General features: G+C 37.0%; 1 protein-coding gene across 4 annotated transcripts in view; it reads right to left on the bottom strand.

Moving 5' to 3' along the window:
• Nucleotides 1-1,036: 1,036 nt before the first annotated feature.
• LOC123503748 (tyrosine-protein phosphatase 99A-like) overlaps nucleotides 1,037-24,337 on the bottom strand; it is a 783,535-nt gene continuing 760,234 nt past the window's right edge. For 2 of the 4 annotated variants that reach the window (XM_045253746.1, XM_045253744.1), the window contains exons 10-21: nucleotides 22,643-22,929; nucleotides 21,305-21,437; nucleotides 20,692-20,842; nucleotides 19,521-19,735; nucleotides 18,249-18,374; nucleotides 16,771-16,937; nucleotides 15,468-15,597; nucleotides 15,134-15,301; nucleotides 12,787-13,146; nucleotides 12,381-12,595; nucleotides 11,957-12,092; nucleotides 1,037-9,917 (exon numbers count right to left, since the gene is read on the bottom strand). In XM_045253746.1, the coding sequence (XP_045109681.1) occupies nucleotides 9,555-9,917; nucleotides 11,957-12,092; nucleotides 12,381-12,595; nucleotides 12,787-13,146; nucleotides 15,134-15,301; nucleotides 15,468-15,597; nucleotides 16,771-16,937; nucleotides 18,249-18,374; nucleotides 19,521-19,735; nucleotides 20,692-20,842; nucleotides 21,305-21,437; nucleotides 22,643-22,929 (2,451 nt within the window). In that variant the 3' untranslated portion in view covers nucleotides 1,037-9,554. Of the gene's footprint in view, nucleotides 9,918-11,956; nucleotides 12,093-12,380; nucleotides 12,596-12,786; nucleotides 13,147-15,133; nucleotides 15,302-15,467; nucleotides 15,598-16,770; nucleotides 16,938-18,248; nucleotides 18,375-19,099; nucleotides 19,145-19,520; nucleotides 19,736-20,691; nucleotides 20,843-21,304; nucleotides 21,438-22,642; nucleotides 22,930-24,337 lie in introns of all 4 variants that reach the window. The other 2 variants (XM_045253747.1, XM_045253745.1) reach the window with 2 other exon arrangements.

Raw genomic sequence — 24,337 nt, 5'->3', positions numbered from 1 at the left:
CTCTCTCTCTCTCTCTCCATTCATCATATTTTTTTTAGACAACCTGCCAGTGATATCACGTCAAGTGATGATGAGTCAGGGGAGGGAAGAGCATGAGATGTATTGAGATAAGGAGAGCTTGGTAAAGGAGAGGAGAAACAGGTCTGAATTATTGTAGCATTGCCACTTAGAACGAAGTTCCTGTTTGTGCTGTAGAGACATTGCATTATAGAGAATGGTGAAGGAATCACGAGCTAGTAGTTGAACACATTATCCTCAATAAAGTGTTCACCTATACCAGCTTGTGGTTCCTTCACCACCCTCCACAACTCGTCATAATGTTCCCAAATATTGCACTATGATAGCTTTGAACACTTAAGATGGAGGATAGCTACATGTCTGTTGTCAGTGTATACAATTGTTATGCTGGCTATTAATGTTAGTGGTTTTGAAATTAAAGAAAGCAACTCTATAGTCAGTGTTTGATCAGATCTGTTCTTTGTTAGCTATTAAGCATTGAGGATTTTAATTTTCATTTACTTATTGTAGTTAAACTAAATTGTCTCCAATTTTAGACAGTTGAAAGTGCAACACTTGATTGGATTAAAGATGAATAAGATTACATGTATGATTGGTGATTAGGTGATCAGACAATGTAATTTTGGATATTATTCTGGACTTCTTTCTTGGAGATTGTCATTTTTTTTTTTTTTTCCTTACACCATCCTTTTGGCATCTTTAACCAAAATTCCTCTTAAAGATGATTTTACTGAATTGTTTTCTTCACATGCAAAGTATTATTGTACATGGAGAAATTTTATTGTTGATTTGTATGAACATAACTTTTAGCCAAAAGTGATTTGGCACCTTTGACAGATCTGATCTGAATATTTAATCTGAATTTTATCAGTACATATGAAAATTTAAAGAAAAGTTGGAAATTTGTTCTATATTATTTAGATACAGTTTCAATCTGCTTATGAGAAACTGCCACTAAATAGAGTAAAGTTAAAAATTATCTCAGATCACAAAATTTGGAAAGCACATCAGTCAGTACTCACTTTATTGGTCTTTTTATTAACTTCTTTATATCCAATATAATGACTTGCGAGGCAAGCTGCAGCAGCCAGCAGAGGTGGCTGCTGCCGGCCTCCCCGTACACACATGGTAGGAACAGTTAGCTATCAACTACATCACAATGTCTTCTTCCATGACCAGGCTTGTGCAGACTGCTGGAGGCCCTCTACACGACATTCTATGGTGGACCTGACTCTCATTTGATGCATTACTAAATTGAATAATATACCCAAGTTCTGCACACACACACACACACACACACACACACACACACACACACACACACACACACACACACACACACACACACACACACACACACACACACACACCAACCGTAGTCAGCCTTGATAGCCTTGAGGTACACAGTTCTAACAAGTCTATCTGTACATATATAAACACACATTAAAAAAGCTTTTTACATACCACAAATCTTTGGAAGGGTAATACAGAACATATATGCTAGCCTTGCTGACCAAAATTTTTCATTTGAATTGAACTATACATCTGTAATTACAGTAATAGAAAACACACAATATTGTAAAAAATAACCTGCGCTGTAAGTGTTCTAATATCAAAGACACGAGTGGGAATGTTATCAATGAACTGTTAAGGATTAAACCACACATCATTTGTAGGCATTTCAGTGCACTACCAACATCTGTAATGATTCACTATTAAAGCTTCCCTCCACTAAGGAGATAAGCAACCTAAAGTATAGAAATGATTGGGGTTGACATTTTTACTTCAACAAAATCTAATTTCAAATGACAAGTGAATTATGAATGGTCTTCAGTGGCTGTTCCCTTGTGTTACTGGACATTACCTACTTACATCAGGTTGCTACCTTATGATAAGGAAAATCCTGAAGCTATTTTGACTTTGCATTGCTTTAAATAGCAAACCTGTGCTAGTTTAACTTTATTTTTGTATAAAATATAAATTGTATTTACCAATAACTTACACTACATTATTACTAACTTCATATACATTCTTACAAACTGTGCCCCTCAATAAATTACTACTCTTAATGTTTGAAAAAAGAAAAAAAAAGTAATACATACAGGCATATTGCAGCTGAAAAGTAAATAATCTTTTCTTGATCATTGTAGGACACTTAGTGTAGCATACTAACTGTACAACATTATTACATTCAAAGGAACAGCATCAATGTCACAGCATTTATGCATATTCCAAAGGACAAAATTTCTCATGAAGTAGCCACAATCCTATATTTCATTGCTGTTGGTGGAAAGTAGGAAATGTATCATATAGGTTAATGAGATACTATAAAACTTGTGTATTCTTTTCTATCATTGCTTTAAAATGTTGAAGTCATTATTTTTTTTACACTTTTACCACTGTATGGTAGTTTGTAATATTTGATAACCATATCAAAAAGCTTTCCATAAGGAAAGGCTTGGCTCTTTCATGAGTGTTAATAACATATTTGATTTGGTGTTGGACTCTGTCTTGGCACTTTCCCCCAAAAAAATTTTGCACTACAAACTTAAGTTTTACATATTTCATTACATATGCACATACGTACAATGTAGGAGATAAAAGAAAATACCACTAAGCTTCATTTGTACTTTTGAGAAAATAATCTAAATGCATTTAAATGTGGTGGATCAAAAAGTGCAAGATGACATTTAATGAAGCCACTAGCATAATGAATAGGTAATTAAATGGAAAAAAATGCTTTCATATGAGGTGGTGCAAGAAAGTTGATATACAAGGTCTGTTTTTTTTTCGGTCTCAGGAAATGAATTTACCGTTAAGCAGCATTAATATTAAGCAATTTTATTGCAATGTTGGTATTGTTCTTAATTTTAAGTTGTATTTCTTTAGGTTATTAAATGATTTTTAGGTCAAAGAAACATTCTGATGCTTGAGTGTAACTAGTTTTTAATAAAGTAAATTAAAGTCCTTTCTCACTGATTTGAAGATGCACGCTATCAAGTTGTAAAGTGTATGAGTTAATGGCCACCACATCCATATTGCAGTGGTTCTCCGACCAATGTTAAAACAAACTATGGATGATGGAAAACTACTTAGTTAGAGAGAGGGTGAGAATGATGATATCTTCGCATTTACATGTGTACACCTCTGAATGTATCTACAGTATGTCAGGCAACACAGTGGTGGATGTTTTATTTTCGGCAAAGACTGTTCAAAATATCATGTAAGAGTTATTGAGTGAATAAGATTTTAATGGTCATGATTTTGATTTTAGAGTTGAGTACTGCATGAAAATGCATAGTATGTAGTATATTATAGTTGTATCTTTCGATAGCAATATTTTAATATTCAAGTCTTGTGTATCAACTTCCTTGCATAAATTTAAAATTTTTACTTGAAGAAAAATGAGCAAATCTCAACTTAGGTCCATCTAGCCTGTTTTATTAACCAACACCTTGCTCTTGTTTAGAGGTTGAAAAGTTTTCATATTTGGTCACCATGAGGATAAAAAAGCAGTTCAAGACATGCTACTTGTTCCTTCAGTATCTACATGAAGCAGATTTTTTTTTTATTTACATATTTTATTATACTTTTTTTGCAACTTGTCTGTCTCATACTAGTCATGGTTGGTGAGCTGAAACATGCTAGATGTGCAAGTTTGTAATAGCTGGCAGGTAAACAGGCAACAGTGCAAGAAGGAACTATTACTAAGATAATTTCAACTTTGACAGTTTCAGCTTGGACACTTGCATTAATATTCATGTTAATGGCCAGAGAAGACTGTAAATGGATAGAAAATGCATATAACCCAGAATATACTTTTTGTAAGCTCTTGAAAGTTAAAGTGAATGGAATGAATATGAACAGTTTGTTATTTGACCATGAGTTTAGGTTAGAATCAGATTAGGTAAAAATTTTTGCCATATCTCAGGTAAGGAAGAGTGATGAGTACTGAAAGGCTCTTCATTGAGAAATGTGTGAGAGAAAAAGGTTGAAATACAGAGTTAAAAGGTGAAAAATCCTGTCAGGCCTCAAATTATCAGACTTTGCAATTTCTGGAGCTGTGTTGTAATGAATACTGTATTAACATGGTTGCTTAATATCTATATTCAAATAATTATCATATACTTAATGTGCAGATGGCATGTTTTTGACACTGAAAAAAATATTTGAGTGACAAAAAGATGGATAAATTGTAGTGTGCACGAGGTTATATGGCACCAGAAAGACTATGCTGCATTGTTGTGCTGTCAACAGGAAGCATAGTGCATTTAAAAAACTGTTCATTGTTGTATGTTCGTACACCTGAGATTGTATTGTCTGACACCTAGAATATAATGTTTTGAGCATTAAATAGTTTGTCAGGAGAAAATGACGATAGGTGAAATGCTTCAGCAAACTGGATTTTAAATGTCTTTGATTCAGTTTTTCTTTACTAGCTTGTTACAGTGCTTATATTGATCATTTTCAAGATAAAGAAGAAAAAAAATAGGGAAAGCAAAATTATCTGAAAACTTGAGCCAAAAGAAGATGCTATTTAGTTTAGATTAAGATTTTGGGCAAACTAAAGCCTTGGATAAACCACACAATGATGCACAGAGAAGGACTAGAAGGTGTTGTTATCATGTACAAGGCATCTTTACTTATTCAACAAAATATTTTGTCCTTGTATTGAGCTATTCATTCTTTTTTTTTTTTTTTCCAAGTCAGTCTTTGCTTATTAAAATTAAAATGTAGATTCCAGCTCTGTTCAGATAGAAAGTGTATTCCTTTATTCTACTGATATTATGTATTTTTTGGTCAGTCATTCTTTCATAGTATGATTAGTACTGTGATGTTGTGAGAACAGATGAGACCTATTAACACACTTGAGCACTTGAACATAGCAAGTGCAGTGAGCATTGTGAGATTGATAGCTATCATTAGTAGCAGCATCAGCTTTGAGGATGCTCACTGTGTAGGTTGTAGTTAACTAGTCATGAGAACCACATGTCAGCCAGGAGGATGTAACTTTCCACAGACTCAAATTTAATAGTTTTAATGATGGCACTTTTTGAAAAATAACATACCGAGTTGTAAAAGAGAGTGTTATCAGAACTGTGAATCATTATGCTTCTTTCCTTTTTCTTTTTTTCCATCAGTATGAAGGTGCATTTGCTTAAACAGTGAACAAAGTATTTGACTCTATCTAATTCTCATTGATTATGTTCTAGTTGGAGGCAGATCAAAGTATATGATTACCAGCATTGGAGCTGATCTACAAGTGTTGCCCATGTTACACATTGGTACTACATAGGATTGCCATATGTCCAGATTTTCAGGGACATGTCTGGAATTTTTGTGTCAAAATCTGTCCAGGACGAGGATTTAAAAAAAATTTCTCAAGTGTGTGGAATTTCAGCTTCCATCACTGACTGTTTAGAAAAGTATGTTTCTATTGGTTGAAATGGTGGAAGAGAGGAAAGGGTTTACTGGGCAGCAGCTGCTTTAGTCTGGTTTTGCTCAAGATTAAAGTGTATGGGTCTTGTGTGGAGTAGATGCTCCCAGCCTGCCTTTCATCACAAGAATTGCCTCATGTTGCACGCCAGTCTTTTCTCTTTAACCTTCTTTGATGTAGATGTCAGTTTGAATTATTGTTTGACTTTGTGGTTGTGTGACCTTGTTACTGCAGCAAAGGTAAATAATTTTTTAAAAATTCATTTACATGTTTTCCAATATTGTATCAGGTGTCAGTGAAGAATTTTTATAGTTAATACTGTATGGCAATCCTAGTACAACAACTGCCGACACTAATGCCTGAACAGGCACTGTATAGTCTAGCAGTAGTTGATTGTGGCAGTTTACAAGAATAGTTTATAAGAAGGTATATCATGTCATATCATCACTCTTGTGCATAACACTGTATTTGATATAAATATATGTACATACTTCAAGTAAATATGCAATGTGTTAGCAATATTGAATTTAGTGATGCTATGCCATTTTTGTGAGAAAGAGCCTTTCTTTTATGAGAATTGATTTATGATGAGTGCAGGGCCTTGTCCTTGCACCTCTTGTATTATTAGTATGGATATTTTTTTGTTGTATAGTAATAACTGTAATAATAGTACACTCGACCCTCAATTTAATGTATTAAAGGGGGAAGGTTGGTCCATTTCTTAAAACATTTGTTGCTTGAAAATGCCAGTTTATAAATAAAATGAGTTTTGTAACCTAACAAGCACTGTACATAAGCACTATACTGTAATATAGTAAGTTGAACAACTGAAATGATTACATTTACACATTTAAGTTTTTCTTGTTTAGGAGGAATTTTTGCACAAAATAAACACCAGAATCAAAGCAGCAATGGACAAAGTATGTACATTCCTCAAGAGACAGTGCAGACTGAGGCATGGGTGGTGGGACCAGTGTTAACATGGTGTGTTAACATAAGAGTTGGTAACACATATTACGTCAGCCTCTATAACTGCATTCCTTTAAGCTCGGAACAATTTTTTCTTTAATGATTTTATGATGTACGTAGTATACATAATATTACAATCAATTAATTTCAATATTTTTCCATGTTTATTGTTATAATAGGATTTTGATGTTTCTAAAGTTAATGTCACTCCAGATAGAATGTCTGTTGCTTGGTATTTATCTGTTGAGATTTTGTGGTCAGTTAATCTGAAATCTGTTAAATTGGGGTCTGTTAAATCATGGGCCAAATGTAGTGATATGATGAAGTGGTGGTGGTGTTCAGATGTCTCCAGTCTTTTAGAGAGTTCTTGGATGTTCCAAGTTTTTAGACAAAAAGATTAACTTCTTTTTTCATTATATACATCTTAGAAAAATTGGACATGTATTCAGAGTCCCCAGTAAATACAGCATTTCACTTGTGTCTTAAGATGCCAAACTATGTAAAGTCTTTTCAGTATGAAGTTTGTGTAGATGAATTATTTCATTGCTATGGAATATTACAAGTATGCCTTTATGTATGTTGTTGTACTTGGGATTCTAAGTTCTGGTAGATTATTGAGCTGATTAAGGATAAAGTTTGAATGATATATGAGACAATTATTTTCATATTTTAAGTGGAAACATTAACATTCATGTCCTGTACAGTTCAGAGAAGGTTACATTTCTTTTTCCAGTAAAATTTTGTACATCAATTTGAAAACTGAACAGTGCCAATAGATGGTTGTTAAAATCAATTCATAAGTAGAAATAATGGAAATTATTAATTTTCATCTCTTAATCAGAGGCCTCAAAGAATGGAAGTTAAGAGAAGGATAGACAGGAAGTGAATATTAGTCACTAGCCAAGGGACATGATTTGAGAATTATCTAGGCATGAAATAGAGTAATGTACTGTACTTTGATTAGAAGAGAAAGGCAGTACCATTTCTTTATGCTGTTCATAGACAAGCCATATCTAGGGATTGGCACTCTCCAAAATTGAGCTATTTTCAGTCACACACAAGCATTTTAAGCCCTCGCAAAGAAAGTGTTATAAATATTTTTAGCCATTGAAGGACACTGAATATTTTTTCTATTACTGATATTGGCAAGCAAGTTTTAATATTTAAATGAAATTTTCATGTTTACTTTATTTACTCATTTTAGCAGTCATTACTCGAGTAGTCAGCATACGTGTGGTGAACTGAGCTGACAGATCTGTGAGTGGTAAAGTTGCGGAGTAGGTAGGTTTTTTAAATATGTTCCTGCCAGCTAGAGATGAAATAAGCATGATCAAATGCTACTATGCTTTACAACACACCACAACTTATGGCTGAATGGGAGGGGTTTCTATTCCACTCTGCTGTATACAGCCTTGAGGCTGTGTTGGATGGGGCTTTCATCACAACTTGCTTATAGATATATGAAGTTTACTTATGTAAAGGATGCAATAGCTGAGAAGATAGCTCTCAAGACCAATTTAAAAAAGATGAAGCACCCTTCGCTTTCAGAGACCTTCAAATTTGTTGTCACGTAAATTATTATGAAGGAAAAATACACCAAGTCTTGCTCTACCAAATCATACCTGTCCACAGTGGAGACCTGTGTTATAACCTGCATAACAAACAAGGGCAATAGCCTGAATGAGTAACGCTGCCTCCTCTATTCTTATCTATTCACTTGCGGATAGTGTCAGCTATCATCTTTCATGTGATTGGATGTTGTTTGCCTGCAATCTATGTCTAGTATACTTTGAAAACAGTGAAATAAAAGGTCACTAGTTTTTGAAACAACACAATGTAGTTACGAGAAATTATTTGATAAGTGGTGTGTAGCTATGAGAGAGAGAGAGAGAGAGAGAGAGAGAGAGAGAGAGAGAGAGAGAGAGAGAGACTTTCTGGCTATAATTTCTCTGGCCTTCATAGATGTGGAGCTTGCACAACTAATATGCTCCAAACATACTCGTAAGACTGTAATGAGATTCATTCATGATTTACAATATAGGGACATTTTTTTTACATTAAATTCACAAGTTAATATCTAAATTTCCAAATATTCACCAACTGTGAATATATAGAAAACAGTGGCTAACATCTTGTGTCTTGGGTTTGAAAGTTGAAGTAATCTAGTTACCTAGTCTATAAAGGACTGTTCTTTGTGCAGGACTTGTGCAGGCTTAGCATAGGAAGCCTCTTGCTTATTCATTGATACCTTTGTAAAAATTACATTCAACTTGAACACTGTCATACATGAAAAAATGTGAGAAAATATGTTTTCAGGATAACTATGGAATAAAGGGAATGGCACCCTCATACCAAAATACCTATATTCTAATATCAACTAGACTAGATGTCTTTAATATGGAAGGATCATTCCTTCCTTACTGTTACTAAGTAGAAAATTTTAAGTTGTGATGTAGCTCAAAAGAATGATTAATGTAAATGAAAGACACCACAATATGAAAATGATTCTGTACACACATGGATAACCCTCTCATTGATTGGGCTGCCTTTTTATAAAATGGATTCATGAAGTTTACAATATATACATTCATACATACACATACGAGATATATATATATATATATATATATATATATATATATATATATATATATATATATATATATATATATATATAATGACTGTTTGGAAATCAACAGAGTTCTCTTTAAGGCCTCAAATTGAGGCAAAAAGTGAAAGTGGCACCAAGAGTGCCCCATTACACAATTCATTTCCCTTCTTACTAATATGGTCATTCAAGACCACAAGTTTCCTGGACAACTGGATCACTTACAGCTAAATACAGTATGTCTTTTTAAAGTACATTAAATGCATTTACGTGTTTTCATTTCAGGTGAATGCAGTGAGCTAAAATTTCATCATATATTTCAAATTTTTATCACCAGTTATATTGCCAAAGGAATAATTTTTTTTTTTTTTTCAAACTAAGCATAATGCTCACCACGTGCAAAGTTCACAAATCTCTCACGCTAAGAAACATACCACGCAGTCTCACTTTGCATCCATGCACTGTCTATTAGAATGTCTTGACTATAAAAGAGTAATCAGTAGAATTACTTCAGTGTTTTCCTTAGACTGGAGGGATTTCTGTTGCCTGAGGTGTATCCTCCATGCCTTCTGGAGGGACTCGTATCGTCCCATTACCTGTAAGCATTGCATGTCCATTGGAGGGCACCTGACCATTAGCACAAGTACTGGGTGGGGTGCTGACAGTGGGGAGAGCTGGAGCAGAGGGTGTAGATGGTGGGGTGCTGAGTGGAAGTGGTGATGGAGGAGCCTTTGGTGTGAGGGGTGCCACTGGAGTGATGGTAGTGACAGGAGGCATGGTAATGATTGGATCATTGAGTCCTGCCATGTCACTGCTGCTTCCACTATGGCTTCCTTCACTTTCTATGTATGACTCCATGGCTCGGTAAATAAACAGAATATCATCCTGAAAGAAAAGAGAAAAGAAAAGTTAATTTAATTTTTCTCTCAACAGATCTGAGAGATGCCATAAGAAAAGGAGCTGTATGAATGAAGAAAGGAATAGTGGAATATGGGAGGCACAATTCAGCTTGCACTCCAAAAAAAGCAAGGTAATACAGATTAGGAAACAGAAAGGGATAGTGGAATATGGGAGGCATTATTCAGCTTGCACTCCAGAAAAAGCAAGGTAATACAGATTAGGAAACAGAAAGGGAGAGAGTGAGAGAAGAGTTAAGCAATTATGTTTGTCACCAACCATTTTTTAAGCTTGTATACAGGAGTTGGCAGCCAGAATGAGAAGAATGAATGCAGGAATGAATGTGGGGAATGATGTGTGTGCTGCAGGAATGAATGTGGGGAATGATGTGTGTGCTCTTTTATGGAGATGATGTGGTCATGACTAAATCAGCAGCTGAGCTGCAAAGTTTGCTGGATGTTGTAGATGAGTATGAAAGACTTTGGAGTGATCTGGCTTTCCTTACCAAGTCTTGTCCTTACCAAGTCTTGGTCATCCATTTTTAGAAATTTTGGTGTAACATGCTGTTGTCTTAATATATCAAAAGCTTTAGATAGACTAGTATAAAGCTTTTTTCTCCAGACTGCCCTCCTATGGTTTCTATCCTTCTTTCTGCAACTTTGTTAAGTTTACTTTCTGACTGTTCTAAATCTATTAATAGTGGTAATCTTCTGTCCTCTCATCCACTCATTTCTTATTATTCATCAATCATCAAAACCAAACTTCCAGTTCTATCCACTCCTACTTTGATAATACAACCCTGCACTTTCCTACGGCTTTTCAGAGACAACCAACCCCATAAGGGAGTGAATAGATAGCACAGGGAAGCCACAGAATGTCTGACTTATGATTTCTCAAAAAATTTCCTATTGGGGCAAAGCAAATTTAGTATAGTCATGTCTCAGCTTACGAATTTAATTCATTCCATAACATCCCAAACAAATTTCTTCATTCAAAATAACGGATATCAAATTAATCCATTCTACACCTGAAAAATATCAATATAAAAATCAATTAACATGATTGATATTTTATGCAAAAATATTAAAGTAATTTTCTGACAAATAACAATGATTAACAATATATAGAATGGTCCCTTGTTATATTGATAAAAAAAGAAGCATTTACTTACTGTAGGTGTTTTTTTTTTTTATATTGTTGTGCATTACAGAGAGGGGAAGAGAAAGGAAGAGACAACCACCTCTTCTACTTCTCTCCTCGTATTGTCTTCCCACCTCTTCCCTCCCTCCCCTTCCTCTTCCGTTTCCTTTCCTCTTGCCTCCCTTCCTTTTCTCTTCTCCTCCCTTCTCTCCTTTCCCCTCCTATCTTCTCTCCTCCCTCTTCTCTTTTCTCCTCTTCCCTCTTCTTCTCTTCTCCTCCCTTCTCTCCTTTCCCCTCCTATCTTCTCTCCTCTCCTCTCCTCTCCTCCCTCTTCTCTTTCTCTCTTCTTTTCTCTTCTCTTTCTCCTCTTCCCTCTTCTCTCCTCTCTTCTCCTCTCCTCTCTCTCTCTCTCTCTCTTCCCTACTCTCCTCTTTTCTTTCCTCTCTTCTCTCCTCTCCTCCTCTTTTCTTTCCTCTCCTCTCTTCCCTCCTCTTCTTTTCTCTTCCCTCCTTTTCTCTCCTCTCCTTTTCTCTCCTCTCCTTTCTCTCTCTCTCCTCTCCTCTATCTCCTATTACTCTGAGCCCCACTTGAACCCTATAATAGATTCACTAACACTGGACGGTCTCTTTCCTCTACATTGAACATCCTCAGTCTGTCTGGAAACTTCACCCCTCATCTCTTGGTAAAACAGCTTCTGTGAAGTTGGGCATTCTGAATCTTCTTTGCCAGTTTCCCTCATACCCTCAACTGTTAACTCTATACAAAAGCTTATCTGTCCAGAAGCTTTAAGTATGGATGGGATTTACAATTGAAATGTTTGGGTATGAAGAAGAAATGGTGAAAAAAATTAGGGAACTTGTGGGACATTTCACAAACTAGGTACTTACTTGACTAGTCCATATGCTGGGTCGTCTGTTGTGGTAGAGCTTGCAATACATGTATGTGTCCAAGTGCTGTTCAAACTCCATCTGGCTTCTGAGTGTTGTTAGAGAACAGAATGTTGCTGCTTCTGTGGCACCAAATCTGTGGTAAGTAAGAATGAGTGCATTTGTGAAATAGGACCAGCTAATGGAGCCTGATAGTTACATTTATCTATTCTATGTAACTGATAGTTCATGTTGAAGCATATCACAGACAAATGTGTAAATTTGTTTTTAGTTATAACAGGGAAATGGATTTTTACAAATCTATGATTAACTGAAATTGTACAGTTATCAGTTCCATTAGTTATTTTTGGTCAGATTCTGGCAATCCCACATTGGATCATTTAGTTAGTAATGAACATGATATTGTACATATGCTTTCACTCACCTATCAACAACTATTAGAGGACCATTCTGGTAATTTGTATGGGCCTCAGAAACTAATGACACAAGGCTGAGGGTGGTGGTGAGGGCAGGGAGGGTATGGGGCCAACTTGGTGCGTGGATCAATCTCACAGGCAATTCATAGTCGTCCTGAAGACTTTGTACAGCAACTTCCACAGTCATTAACCCCGAGTTTAACTTTTCCTCCAAGTACCGAACCTAGAAATAAGTCTGAATTGATAACAAAGCCAACAAAAAAGTAAAAGATATAATCTAGTAATACGTAGATGCAAGGGCCAAAACACTAGCCTAATTTAATATAATTCATCGTTTAATCTTTCCTTAAAAGAATATATTGCACTAGGGATGGTGAGTCAGATAACATGTATTTTACAAAACATGTTACTTACCTTCCAGTGCTCAGAGTCAAAATCATCATGTTGGGCTGGCCAAAACTGTGGGAATCCTTGATCCTCGTCCACAGTAGTTAAAACAACTACTGTCTGGGCATTATGGTCCCAAACCATCTGCCAGAAGTCAAGAATAGTATTTGGCAGTGGATGTTGTGTGATAATGAATTCCCGCAACCTTTGATGCCCCATAAGCCAGGTGGCATTGATGTAGTCAGAGCCATCTACACCTGGCTTGGGAGTGAGGTGCACTCGACCATTCTCCATTGGCAAGTGGTCAGTGTTGCGGTTCTTCTCCCGGTTCACAGGCTTCATGGCACTCACTACATTGAAGTCTCGGGGTTGGAAATGAGTGATGAGCTGCAAGAGAAGAGATATTCATAATCGTGTCCAACAGCATCACTGGTTTTCATCACCAATTCCCATGGTCTTCTACATGTGCACAATGAAAGCATTCTGGCGTATAACCATAACATAACCTTAAAGAAAGCTCTCTATCCTGTGGTGGATTCATAAAGACACAGATAACAGTAGATCTGGATTTGACACGGGACAGCGGAGCCGTGCCGCCACTGCAGTAACGTACCCAAAGCGGTTGACCGGTAGTACGCGGCAGCTGACTGTTAAAGTTATAATTTTGTAAAGTTTTATACAGTATAAGGTGCATTTTTTAAGGAAATACTAATCATTACTAAATACCGCAGCATTGGGAAGGCGTGTGCATTTGTGGAGGCTGTGAGGTGCACCAGATTAAGGGCTCGGCTGACCTCTACCTGGAGGAAACATTATTATTATTATTATTATTATGTACATATTTGTGGCAAGTTGTATACACCCATGTCTACTGCAAATGAATAATTTTAAAATCTCAGGTGAGCAGCGAGATGGCCAACGGTTTAGCCAACGGACAGTCACTCAAGTCACTCGGTTCATGTCAGTCGTGCTAGGGATATCGCTGCAGCCAAGAGTGAGGGGTTATAATTGTTATGTGTATGTTCAGGCATTTTGACATATCTGTGGAGACAATGAAACAGTGAAATGTGAATGCTGTTGAAAGAGTTTTGTCCAACAATGGATTTACAGTGAAAGTGTGAAGAGCTTGTGTGGTGGCTCACATGAAAATGTTATTATGCGTGTGTGTGATGCAGTTGCTGGTGATGTCACTGTGCAGTGAGTAATGAAGTACAGTGAGGTGAATAAGGAGTGAACATTGTGAGTGGTGTAATGCACACAGATTTAACATTGTTAGTGGTGTATCCAACCGTGACATGTGTAGGATGACGCTGAGTGTTGTATGCGGAGTAATAAGTCAGTGGTACAGTGGAGAAGAACTGCTAATGGTGACTTGAGGCGTACAATGTGAAACACTACAGTGAAATATAATGAGAGGTCACACAAAATGGCAGAGTGAGAGGCTGTAACTGGGACGTAATCCGAGACGCGTGCAACTGGTGGCAATGACTGCAGTTATGACATCTGGTGCCATATAGATAGTCAGTTTTGGAAAAGATAGTGACTCTGGTGAAGAACAGTGACATGTTTTTGACATCACTGTGACGTGGAAGTGTACTGTGGAGTGCTGTTAAGTGTTAAACTCACCTGATTACTAACGTGACTGCAACAAACCGATGAATGATTAATAGTGACTAGAATGGTAGGAAACAACGCCTAGGCAGTGACTGATAGTGACTACTACGATATATTTCGTCGCGTTAATGATGTAAAAAAAAAAAATAAATAAAATAAAGTGCAAACCTGGTGTCGCCACAGGAGGTAACACACGGTCACAGAGTGATGACAAGAGGCGTAAACTCACAGGTGTGAAGAACAGATGAGCAAGTGGACAGCCAAAATCATGTAAAGTAATTTATAAGTGATACAAAATTTGCATTTTGTGTTTGAAATACAGCTGTAATCTTAAAGTTGTATTTAAACATCCACCTGGTACTATATAAATTCTCGTGTTTGACTCGTATAACTGAGCGGTACAATGACACGGTTGTATGGATTTAGATATCGCTTTCAGGCATTGAATTAAACACAGTTAGCTTGCTTCACAGTGATTTTCATAGATTCATGTTGGCTAGGAGCTGAGATTTCGAGGTTTGAAATTTAAGGTCCGTTCTCTGGCTTTGGGTACGTTACTGCAGCACGGCAATTTTCGTGTCAAATCTAGATCCACTGTTATTTGTGATAAAGAATATCTAGGCATTTTTAATTCCATATTATGGTAAAGATTAAGCAAATAATATAAACTAAGAAATGCACTTGGTCATGTTTGTGGTACTAAAAACTTTTTCTTAAGAGACTCAAAGATGAATCAACTAAAAAGCTTTGATATCTCTACCTTGTATTGATGACTTAGAAGATACCAAGATTGAGGCTTCTCTTGTGAGCTGTCTGGGGCCTGAAGCATGCGGATATATCTGCTGACCCCACCACTAGGAATATTAGTGTCTCCACTTTGGATGGCTTCCAACAGGGCATCGTGAATAAATATATACTGTTCTTCAGTCTGAAAAATAATGTAGTTATTACAGCTTGAAGCCAAATTTGATATGATAAAGAATAAATAAATAAAAATTTAAGTGAAGATAAACTGAAATCCATCACAAAATGCATCATAACAATTCCTTGAACACTATCTTCCCAATAATAACTACCTTTCATGTTTCACTTACTTGCACAAGAAAGTTTCGCTGTGTGCGAATGTGTTTAAGAAAACCCCATATATTTAGACGGCCCTTAGCACGAATGTGCTGTAGCATGGCGTCAAGCACTATGTAAGTGCCTGTTCTGCCCACACCAGCGCTGAAAAAAAGAATAAATGGTAATTGAAATTCATGATGTTCCCTAGTACTATTTTATCTGTCTTTTACATACGTCAAAAAGGCAGGGCAATACAGTATTTTAGCTACACACACACACACACACACACACACACACACACACACACACACACACACACACACACACACACACACACCCGGTAGCTCAGTGGTTAGAGCGCTGGCTTCACAAGCCAAAGGACTGGGGTTCGATTCCCCAGCCGGGTGGAGATATTTGGGTGTGTCTCCTTTCATGTGTAGCCCCTGTTCACCTAGCAGTGAGTAGGTACGGGATGTAAATTGAGGAGTTGTGACCTTGTTGTCCCGGTGTGTGGTGTGTGTCTGGTCTCGGGCCTATCCGAAGATCAGAAATAATGAGCTCTGAGCTTGTTCCGTAGGGTAACGTCTGGCTGTCTCGTCAGAGACTGCAGCAGATCAAACACACACACACACACACACACACTGGATAAGTGTAGATATGGAGACGGGGCCACACGAGCATAAAGCCCAGGCCCTGTAAAACTACAACTAGGTAAATACACACACACACACACACACACACACACACACACACACACACACACACACACACACACACACACACACACACACCCTAGAATAGCAGTGATTAGTGTGCCCAACTCACAATTGGGAGGACCTGGGTTCAAATCCCAGGTCAGGTCAGAAGTTGTTAAGCAGATTTCTACAGTGTAGCCCATGCCCACCTAGCAATAATTAGGTACTTGGTGTAAGTTGCAAGTTGTGACCTGCTGCTAGGTAGGAGAAATAAACTCTGAATAAAAAAAATGCAAACAGGATGACTTGACCATCTTGGGCCTAGTCTACTAGGATGGCAGCCATGGTATCAAGCTGTAATATACCTCCATGGGATTGGATGCATTACTGGTGCCATCTGGTAGCCATGGTATCAAACTAAAATACCTCCATGGGATTGGGTGTATTACTGAAGATTTTAGTATGATAGTTTAAAATACAATGTAACGTGAATTTTCATCTGTAACACTGCAATATAAATAAACCAAATTACTATTATTATTATTCACAAACACACACACCTCACACAGAACAGACCAAACGAATAACTGCAAATCAACGTTCAGAAAATATCTTTGCTTTTAAAGAGAACTCGACATACCTGCAGTGAACAATAATTGGACCTGCGTCTTCTGGGTTGGCTGCTGCTGACTTTCGAACAAAGGAGAGGACAGGCAAGGGATGATCTGGAGTGCCATGGTCAGGCCAGTTTGTGTAATGATATTGAAACAGTATGCGCTCACCTCCTCCAGATTTCTTACATTTAACCTGTGAAAGTTGACACGAGTGAATATTCTAGAAATAATAACTCCTATATCTCAACTGTAATTTGTGTATGGATATATCACAACAATGAAAAACAGTATGTCCTCATTACATAATTTTGTGTCTACTACTGAACAAGAATGTTGGACTATTTGTTAAGGTATTCAGACTTCTTTGTAATAATTTTTGGGATATGAGGACCATTTTGAAAGGATCCAGCCATTATGAATATTTGCAGAACTGGTCATGCGATCCTAACAGAATTTGCCAAGCGCTGACAGAAGACCCTACTGTGCATGTGTGACCAGCCATAATCCCATGTTATATCTCATTTACCCAGCAAACGCAGTTGAACAAAGGTGTGTATTTTCTGACCATCGCACTGACTATGACTGAGCAAGTAGATTAGTGAATCTGTAACAAGCTTTGTTGCAAATGTAAACACTTGCAATTGGAAACTACTTAAATGATAAAGAAGGCATTCCGGGATGATTCATTGCGTGAAGCACAGATGAAAATGTGGTACAAACACTTTAAAGAATGCCAAGAATTCATCAAAAGAGAATCCATGTTGTGGAAGGCCTTCACCAAGCAGAATACCCAAAAATGGTGAATGTGTGAAGACTGCAATCAATGAAGGTCAGTGATTGACAGTGAGAATTAGAAGACCATCTTGGTATCCTGCAGACAAGTGTTTCAGAGATTTTGAAAGAAGATCTTGACATGACACACGTGGCAGCAAAATTCGTTCTGGTAGACCAATGGAGACAGGAACCTTCATCATGATAATGCACCTACCTATTTTTCACATTTTGGGAAGGGATTTTTTGGCAAAACATTCTATCACCCAACTGACTTGGGTCCCCTACAACCCATACCTAGCTCCCTGTGAATTCTTGATTTTCAAAAAGCTCGTCACTACTAAAAGGGAGAAGATTTCTGTCTAAAGATAAGATTAAGGAGAATGCTATGAGCCAGCCAGTTATAATTTCTAACCTCATCCCATAAAAGAAGTACTGACAGCATAAACTTTTCAAATTTATACCATTTGTACATATAAGCCAGAACATATGAGAGTTGAGCTTTAGAAACCTTTCTTCTAGTTTTCCTATAATCTCACTTGTCATTCTTTGAAGTTTTTGTGAATAATGATGAAAAGGACATGTATCTATGATATATGACTGATGAAAAACGGTGATGACACTTGATCCATTAAAACACTCAGACGGCACTTGTTTACTTGAGTCCACAAACTCTTCAGGGCTACTTGCCATCTGAAATGATGCCACTGATAAAAACATAATTCATACATACCTTCATGTGTCTTATAGCAAACTTCCTTATGGTGTATGTGGCAAGAACCTCCTCATGTACTAATCGAACTTGTATTAAACCATAGTGTTCACTTCCTTCTTTAGGCCAATACTGGTCGCACTTCTTCTGTAAGAGTAAGAATACAATTTTACTAAATTCTCACTGACCACTGAAGTTTTGTCTTGTGGTTGGCTGTTCCCATAACCTATTTGAGATATACTTATTATATAAAGGTTTATTATTGAAATATTGAAATTTTGATCTACACTAGCTAACCCATTTGCCTTTAAGATCAATAAGATTCTTAGACAAACAAGGAACATTAATTTACTACATGCAACATTCACAAAACCATCCACAAGGGCAAAACTCCTACTGTAATGGGGTTCCATAAAAGTTCACTGACAAACCATGTGCCATCATTAGTTTCTAAATCTACAACACAATGAAAACAGCAAAAGGCTAGTTCATTTCCACTCCCCAATTGGTCAACACACTATCATGTTCCTGTTGTGTCAACTAGTATGTATAATAAATAAGTATTATGATAAAAAATATCTTTCACACCATCAAGTTTGTAACCATGTTTACCAAATCATACATTACCAAAATAGTAATAATAACAATATATGTTGTAAATTAAGATAAAAAAAACATCTGCATGTTTAACTTTTTTTATGTATAAGATGAGGACACCCAAGATTATGTTGCATTCATCATGTGTTACAGACCAAGTGAGCTGTGGGAACTTGCAAGCAAGGATTGGTTGTGTACAGTGGCATGCCAAGCTTATCTCTCTCCCTTGTGCACACCTAAGATAAAGAAGTTTTGCACTGTGTATTATACAATACCTCTAGGCATTGGGTAGCTAGCTTTGGCTGTTTTTTAACAGTTTCCTATGAAAGGCAGAAAAGGAAAAAATAAATATTACCTTTCAACCCAAAATAATAGATGAAATAATGAATGCTGGATAGATTACCTTCACTTGTCACTCTGACAAGTATGTGTCTGTTTTTGTTATAAATTCAAGGATCATGTCATGTTGTCACATTGACTTTCTTCAATGGTTGTGTAAATTTTCCACGAACAACATACTGCAAACAAGCCTTTGGTCTTTATGTGAAAACTTTCAATGGAAAATAATTCAGAACAATTAGTTAGCTACATCTGTTACTGTGATTCTAATGGCTGTGAATCGACAAAGGTTAACCATAAATCAAACTGACAAATCCAACTACACTACACAAGCTTCACATGACACACAACACTCACCCGTCCTCTTTCCACAAGATTTGTAATCATAACGATTATGTGGACATGCTGTTCCCACACCATCCGCCAGAAGGTGTCAAATGTGGAAGGCAGAGGACCCTGGGTTCCAATGTATGCTCTTGCCTTCTCATAACCATCTATGTAATTTGCATTTACATATTCAATTGCTTTCTTCTGACCTGGCAGAGGCCTCAAGGGCACACGTGTATGGTCGTCTGAAAGAAGACAGTGGCAGCCTTAGTGGAACGTTACTTCAGTTATATTTCCCACAGTGTAGAGGAAGGAAGAATCTGAATTACAAAAAGAGGCAAATCGAGATGAGAGATGACAAAATTTGAATAATTATGAATATTGTACAATACCAATTTGATTAATTTCAAGGTTTGAATATTTCATAACATGAATGTGTACCTATCCATTTACATCAATAAATATTTTTCTATGATTTTCTGTGTGTGTGTGTGTGTGTGTGTGTGTGTGTGTGTGTGTGTGTGTGTGTGTGTGTGTGTGTGTGTGTGTGTGTGTGTGTGTAAATTCACCACAATCGCCTGCTGGTCACTCAGCCAGCCTTCCTCATTACAGAGCAAGCTCAGAGCTCTTAGACTGATCTTTGGGTAGGACTGAGACTGCAACACACTCCACACACTGGGAAAGTGAGGCCACAACCCCTCCAGTTACATCCTGTACCTACTTGTTGCTAGCTGAACACACTAAGAGGCTTGCTGATTTGCCTTGGCTTGCCTTGTCACGCCCGGGACTCGAACCTGGACCTTTTAGTTTGTGAGCCAAGTGTACTGGTGTGTGTGCGCAGGGCTATGTGTGTGTATGTGCAAGACCATGTTGTAATGTGTAAATCACAAAAAAGCTGAAAATTTATGTAAATAATAAAATAAAAAGACTGCAATAAATTAACCAAATTCCTTGGTGGAAAATTAGAAGTATGTCTTCTTGTTTGATTTAAGTTTAGAGTGATTAGTTGTGACTTGATTTTATTTCTATGATCTGATAACATTGGATCAGCATTCAGTCTTTCAGGGGTTCAACTTCGTTTGAATTCTCAAAGAAAAGCTTCTGTTCCATGTCTGTGTATTGGCTGGTTATAGCATAATCAGAAGAAAGAGGAAGATAATAAGTTTGTCAACAATAGTGAAGCCAATGTGTAAAAACCCACAAGCAACTATATTCAAGTATCGATTCTTTTGTTTGTTTTCTGGGTGCTGTGAGTGTTCTGCTGGGTGGTGCTCCTGTGCTGAGGCTGCTTGTATTGCCTCATATTCCTTGGAAAATCCGATGTCTCCATCAGCGTGCAGATCAGCCACATGCTGAAGAAGAATGCTAGAATTAGTTACAAAAAAATTATTTACCTGTTAAGCATTTCTTTTTATAAAGAACTGTTTTTAGTCACCAATCTACCAATTACCAATAGGATACTCATTATCTTAGTACTGGGTTTTGATAAATTGATCAAGCTACAGTTAATGCCTGAAGTGGATCATTAAAAAAGGAAATGCAAAACAAAACAAGACAAATATTTGTGCTTGCTCTATGTATTTACTTAAAAATAATTTAATGAGAGAGAGAGAGAGAGAGAGAGAGAGAGAGAGAGAGAGAGAGAAAATATTGAAGGAGTTCTGAAGGAGGAGAATAACTACTAACTAGACTTGTTTGGTAGGTCCAATCATAACACAACACAAAGATGTAGTAGAATGGGTTTAATCAATGAAAATCTAAAACCAGAGTTGTTTAAATTGGTGCATTTTAAATTTCAGTCACAACAAACTCACCTTGGCAAAGTCGTGCACATCTATGGGGCCGTAGGAACCCTCACCACCTGTGTCGTTTTTCCAGTCATGCACGAGAGCAGGAACAGTTTTGGGAGGGTCATCAAGGTAATTGTAGGATCCTTGAAAGAATCGTCTGAAAACAGATGAATGATATCTAGTCTGAATCTGGTGAATGTCATACAATAAGAAAGAATCTCATCTCCACAATGAAAAACTTCTCCTGAAACATATCCATAATTCTTATATAGCTTAAGCAAATGATGTATAATTATGAAAGGAAAGGAAGTATATAACAGGAGATGCAAGTGCTGAAGAAGTGTTGAGACTTAAGATATATATTGTTGGATGAGGCAATGGTGCAACTAGAGAAGAAAGAAAAATATTACATATATGCCAGAAAGGATTAAGAAACTGATTGAGAAAAAGACATGAGTAAAACAATAGGAAAGAAATGATAGTGAAAAAAAGTGAATAAAAAAAAAGGGGAAATGGTACGACTGGATAAAACTATAGATGAGGTAGTAAAGTAAAGGATGATAGCTGTATGTCTAATAGAGTATGAAGTCACTCATGAAAATTAAGAATATACTTAAATCTACATCTCTTGGCTTGATCCTGTGTTTGAGGCAGTAAGGAAGCATAGGAAATGGGCTGGGAAAAAAAAAAAAAAAAAAAAGTATGCTAAATATGAAAGCACCAATAAGGTAAAGAGAATAGATATTTTTTCTCTTTACCTTGAGCACCAATACATGGAAGTAAAAGAGTGGAGAGATGTGAACATGAAAGACAAAGATTAAAGATCCAAGAGATAGAAATAAGCAAGGCAAAGTCTGTCGTAGAGATCAGTGTGTGTGTGTTTTTATGTCTTGCATATCCTGTAACTACATATTATGAACTATCATATATTACGAGTATAGACACTTTCATTAGTAATTGATCATAGCCAATATGGTAGCATATACAGTACAGTATTATGTGTATGTATTCAGAACTTCTAGTGTTAGGAGCTACCTTGTGTTGGTTAACTGGCCTCTTGCAGTCTTAACATGAATCTATGCATGCATCTTTTGATTACGGAATGAATATTAGCTTTAAAAGATTGTCTTTTCTTCACATTTAGTACTAATCTATGTGCACATCTTTGATATGGCTTTGTTAGGTCACCATTTGTGAAACAGTAAACAAGAAGAAGCAAATACTACCATGATCCATACTTGGCAAAGATATGAAAGGGACTGCATTGCATGGGCCTACTGGCTTCTTGCAGCTTCCCTTTTGTTCTTAAGTTATCTTTCTTATTCTTACGGCTTGCACAACCAGATATAACTCCAAACTTACTGCTTTTGGCGTTTATGCACTTGCCTCCAAATGATCATGGCAACCACGAGGAGGAAAAGGGCGAATGTAGCACAAATAATGCCAGCAATGATGCCAGCACTCATTTCAAAGCCTGTACCCTGCTTTGGATGAGGTCTCTTGTGGCAGTCTGGATAGAGCAAAATTTTGCGAGGGTGTGAGAATGGTCCCTTATAAGTCTTGTTGTTCTCAGAGAAGAAGCGAGAGTATGTTCCTCCCCGGACCTTCACCTCATACATAGTATTGTAGCTGAGATTGGTGAGCAGGAACTGTTGAAGAGAAGAAAATGTGGATACATTAGTATTGTACTATATATTACAGGATGTAAATGTAGTTGCTTTGCCAAAATCCAATAATTTTAAGTAGATACAGGGCATGGTAAAGACCGTAAAATCAAAGAAATAGAACATTATGATACAAAAGAAAGTATAGTAACTGCACAATGTCTACAATAAACCATGATTTTATCAGAGTACAATATATATCAGTACAATGATTCATAAGCTAATGAAATAAAGATTAATGCAACACAACAAATACCACACACCATATATCACTAATCTTTCTTCATCAGTGAATATCATCAAAATCCCTGCAGGCATGGTGGTGACTAGCTTGCGAAATACCACTACAGATAGTGCACGGTGGTTGTACAATAATTAAATAGATTAGATATACGCTGGAACACGTAGGGAAGCAACTTGACGCACAGAGCTAGTTTCGTTTATCTCAGGATCTAAGAGTTACTCAAACGGAAGAGAGATTTGACATTTAATATTTGCCTATTATTTTACGATTCATCTGAGTAATAATGACCCAAATAGGTTATACAATAGTGTTTTGGTTACCAAGTCTGTGGAAAAAAAAAAAAAAAAAGCCAGCAAATGCCTCAAGCAAAAGGCACATATATGCACGCACGCACACACACACCCACACAGCCACAAGTGAGCGAACACTAAGCTGAGCACTGAGCTGAGCAACGAGGGACGAGGCAGGCAGGATGAAACGGCAATCTGTGCAGCGTCACGGGATGAGGCGGAGCGTAGCAAGAGGAGCACTATAACCCCAACATAATTATGATAAGACACAGGAAGTTCTTAAAAGTCATGACGAGGGATCTGATGCGGCGAGGCCTTGAACATTCGCAACCTTATCATGACCTTGAGGTCCTTTATTCTCCCTTGATAGTAAAGATCTCAATTAACATCAGTCATATAATTAACAACATGACTTTGTATGATCTGGAATGTAAATGTCAAAGAAGATCTTCAGTTCAAGTCCTGACATTTACATTATTAGGATTCAAACTCTCGTGTTCATAATGCATTTTAACACCACATAATATTTTCTCAGTATAAGTAGTGCCTTTGTCCAGGTTTTGAGAAGGACACGAGTCATGTCATCACTAATACAGGCATAAGAATTTCCGTCTTGAAAGACGGAAAGACGGCAGTTTCGATGTTCCAGTCAGTTATTTTAAGCAGGCTGTAGTGGAAGCAAGGTAATTGTGGTCTGCAACTAAGTCTTTAATAATTCTAGTGATTGTTTAATACGAACTGTTAAATATGAGAGAGAGAGAGAGAGAGAGAGAGAGAGAGAGAGAGAGAGAGAGAGAGAGAGAGAGAGAGAGAGAGAGAATAGTTATCACACACACAACCGTCACAGGATGCGTAGGCC

This window comes from Portunus trituberculatus, chromosome 14 (genome assembly GCF_017591435.1).
Source record: "Portunus trituberculatus isolate SZX2019 chromosome 14, ASM1759143v1, whole genome shotgun sequence".
Classification (NCBI taxonomy): Eukaryota; Metazoa; Arthropoda; class Malacostraca; order Decapoda; family Portunidae; genus Portunus; species Portunus trituberculatus.
This window is presented reverse-complemented; position numbering and strand designations above follow the sequence as displayed.